The sequence below is a fragment of the Oryza sativa genome, chromosome 6, assembly GCF_034140825.1.
Source record: "Oryza sativa Japonica Group chromosome 6, ASM3414082v1".
Classification (NCBI taxonomy): Eukaryota; Viridiplantae; Streptophyta; class Magnoliopsida; order Poales; family Poaceae; genus Oryza; species Oryza sativa.
Window position 1 is genome coordinate 14147089 of NC_089040.1, and position 3233 is coordinate 14150321.

The 3233-nt window shown below is 45.6% G+C and overlaps 1 protein-coding gene across 1 annotated transcript; it reads right to left on the minus strand.

Annotated features, from left to right (window-relative positions):
- LOC107281270 (uncharacterized) lies at window positions 1-3233 on the minus strand. The gene is made up of 2 exons (XM_015786821.1): window positions 3156-3233; window positions 1-1314 (listed from the first exon to the last, which is right to left on the minus strand). Exons 1-2 carry the CDS (start codon window positions 3231-3233, stop codon window positions 1-3), a joined length of 1392 nt encoding a protein of 463 aa, XP_015642307.1.

Consider the following 3233-nt stretch of genomic DNA (forward strand, 5'->3'; position numbering starts at 1 on the left):
TCACCTCAAGATTAGCGTGAGACTCTTTGGTTTGCTTGTAAAGCCGTACCAAAGCCTCATTTTTTCTCTCTCCTTAGCAAGCTCACCCTTGAGTTCATGAGACCGCTCTTTCTCACGAATGAGTAATGCCTCTTGCCTCTCAAGGGTTGCATATTGATCCTCAATTCTCCCAAGCAACTCACTCAAGTGTGGCAGAGACTCCTTGGTTATGGACTTGAACAACTCCTCATCCATAACCTCATCCTCAACATCATCCTCCTCATCACTAACAAGATCAACATTAAATGACTTGAGGGGAGAGGGTACCTTAGTCTCCTTTGCCATGAGGCAAATGGGAGCATCCTCATCACTTGAGTAGTTGAAGAGTCTCGGTGGTGATGAAGGCTTGACGGTGAACGTGGCAACTCCTTCTTCATCACTTGAGCTTGACTCGGAGTCGAAGCCGAAGATCATCCCAAGGTGAGCTTGGCCATAGCGATCATGCTTGCTATGCTTGTGCTTCTCTTTCTTCTCAAGCTTCTTCTTGTCTTCCTTGAGGTGGGGGCAATCCTTGATGTGGGGGCAATCCGCAATGAAGTGCCCGGGCTTTTTGCACACATAGCACACCCTTGCGGAGTGTCTTCCACTTGACTTGTTGGAGGAATACTTGGACGAACTTCCCTTGGCGAAGCCACTTTGCTTCATGAACTTGCCGAACTTCTTGACGAAGAGAGCCATCTCTTCATCATCGATCTCCGCCTTGCTCTTACTCTTGCAACTCTCTTCTTCTTCTTCCTTTGCCTTCAATGCCAAGTCTTCCTTCTTGATGCTTGTGGTTGAGGTTTGGTTGATATATTGGATGACCTCCTTGGACTCTTGCTCGAGCATGTCATGGGCAAGGATACACCCGTGCAAGTCATGAGGTGTAAGAGTCTTGTAGTCCGGACGCTCACGAATGATGGTCACCAAGGTAGAGTTCCTTGGAGTGATTGCCTGAACCATCTTCTTGACCACAACCTCATCGGTCATGTCCTTGGAGCCAAGTCGCTTGATCTCATTAACGATCTTGCTCAATCGATCATACATGTCGCTTGGGCTCTCACCATCCAACATCACAAACCGTTCAAACTGCCCCTTGAGAATCTCCACCTTGGACTCGCTAGCACTATCCGTGCCTTCATGCAAATTCCTAAGCGTGTCCCAAATCACTTTGGCACTCTCAATGCCGTCCACACGGTTGAACTCACTTCCACTGAAGGCGCTAAGAATTGCATTAGCGGCTTGAGCGTTCTTGTGCTCGTTCTCATCGTCCTCCTTGGTGGGATCCTCGGGATTCTGCAAAACATAGCCTTTTTCGACTATTCTCCAAATCAAAGGGTTAATAGATTTCAAATGCATCTTCATCTTATGTTTTCAAGCGGCATAGTCCGTACCGTTGAAGTAGATGTGGATGGATAGTCATAAGGAAACGTAGCTCCCTTATCATCATCTTTGCCATCCCCCGTTTGGCCCGACATAATCTCTCCAAGCGGTTAAGCCTAATTAGGAGATTAGGCTCTGATACCAATTGAAAGTGTTAATTAGGCCTAGAGGGGGGGTGAATAGGCTAATTTAAAACTAAATGCGGAAGCTAAAACTGAATTAAGATCGGAAAGTCTGATCCATAGTTAGACTATCCGAAAATATCAGATAGTCTGATGTTGGATCAGACTGTCTGATCCACAAAGAAGTCACAACAAGCAGATCTAGCACACAAACAAGAGTATAGCGCAAACAACAACTAGATCTATAGCGGCACAATTAAGCAATGCTAAAGAGAGGATGAAGAGATATCACCAACGATGAAGTTTACGGAGTTGTTCCCGGAGTTCAAATCCTTGAGGGGATTCTACTCTCCATTGAGGAGCTCACTAAGAGCCGGGTCTTTGCTAACCCTTTCCTCTAGAGGTTGCACTAAGCACTCCTTGCACTAAGGGGTATCTCTTTCCTTGCGGAGGTGAGATCCGGCCTTCACAAACTTCTCCCGGCCAACCACACGTAGATCGGTGGCTCGGGAGTGACACCTAGCCGTCTAGGAGTCCTCAACCTCCAAGAGTAACAAACACCACACAACTCTTGGTCAAACCCTAGTGCTCAAGATCGAGTGAAACACACACTAGGCCCTCAAACACCAAATCCACAACCACCAAGATCCACCACACAAAGAACGAGGAGGGATTTGAGAGAGGGAGAAAGAGCTCAAAGATCCAAAGCACCTTAGCACCAAGCTCAACCCAAAGTGAATGTGAAAGAATGAGTTGGGTAACCCTAGAAAAGAGTTAGGTGGGGGGTATTTATAGATCCCCCCAAAATGTGGCCGTTGGGAAGGGAATCTTTTCATCCCACCTCGGAAAGTCCGAGATGACATCGGATAGTCCGATGTTTTTGAGTCCCAAACAACCCAGAGACAGAGGACAAAGTTCTGATGAATTTCGGACTGTCTGACATGTCGGATAGTCCGAAGTCATGTCGGATAGTCCGATATTTTTGAGGCAAGAACTTCATCCTCGCAGAGACTCAAGTTCCATAGAATTTCGGAGTCTCTGTATCATCGGATATTCTGATCACATCGGATAGTCTGATCTGAAAAATCACTCAACAGAAAATAAAAAGCATTTCAAGACAGAGAGTGAAGTTCTGAGAGATTTTAGACATTCCGATGCATCGGACAATCTGACCTTATATCGGATAGTCCGATATTTTTTAGCCAACACTCAGACCAAAAACAGAGGGCAAAGTTCTGTGAAATTTTGGATAGTCTGACCATCGGATAGTCTGATCAGGATCGGATAGTCTGACAGGAATAAAACAAGAACACTTCAAATAAAGGATTTTGAGCACTAGTGTTCTACCAATTATATGCATGTGGTGTCCCTCTTAATAGTACGACATCCTAATACTCAAGAACACAGGATACACAAGGTTTAGAGAGGTGATTACCACAAAAATTGCCACAAAGCTTTCTATGCTTAAGTTCCACTCATTTTTCATCCTTGCAAACATCTCAACAAAAAGCATTAGTTACCTTCTAATTGGGTTGTCATTAACACCAAAATAAATGAGGGGTCCTAGATGCACTTTCACATTTGCCCGAGGCTAGGCATAGGATCAATACCTCATTCCGAGCACCATTTCACCTGCTGGCTTGGCAGCATGCCCTCAAGCTGCAGCTTTGCCAGTGCATCGATGTCGACGACAAATTGTGGGAGATCCAT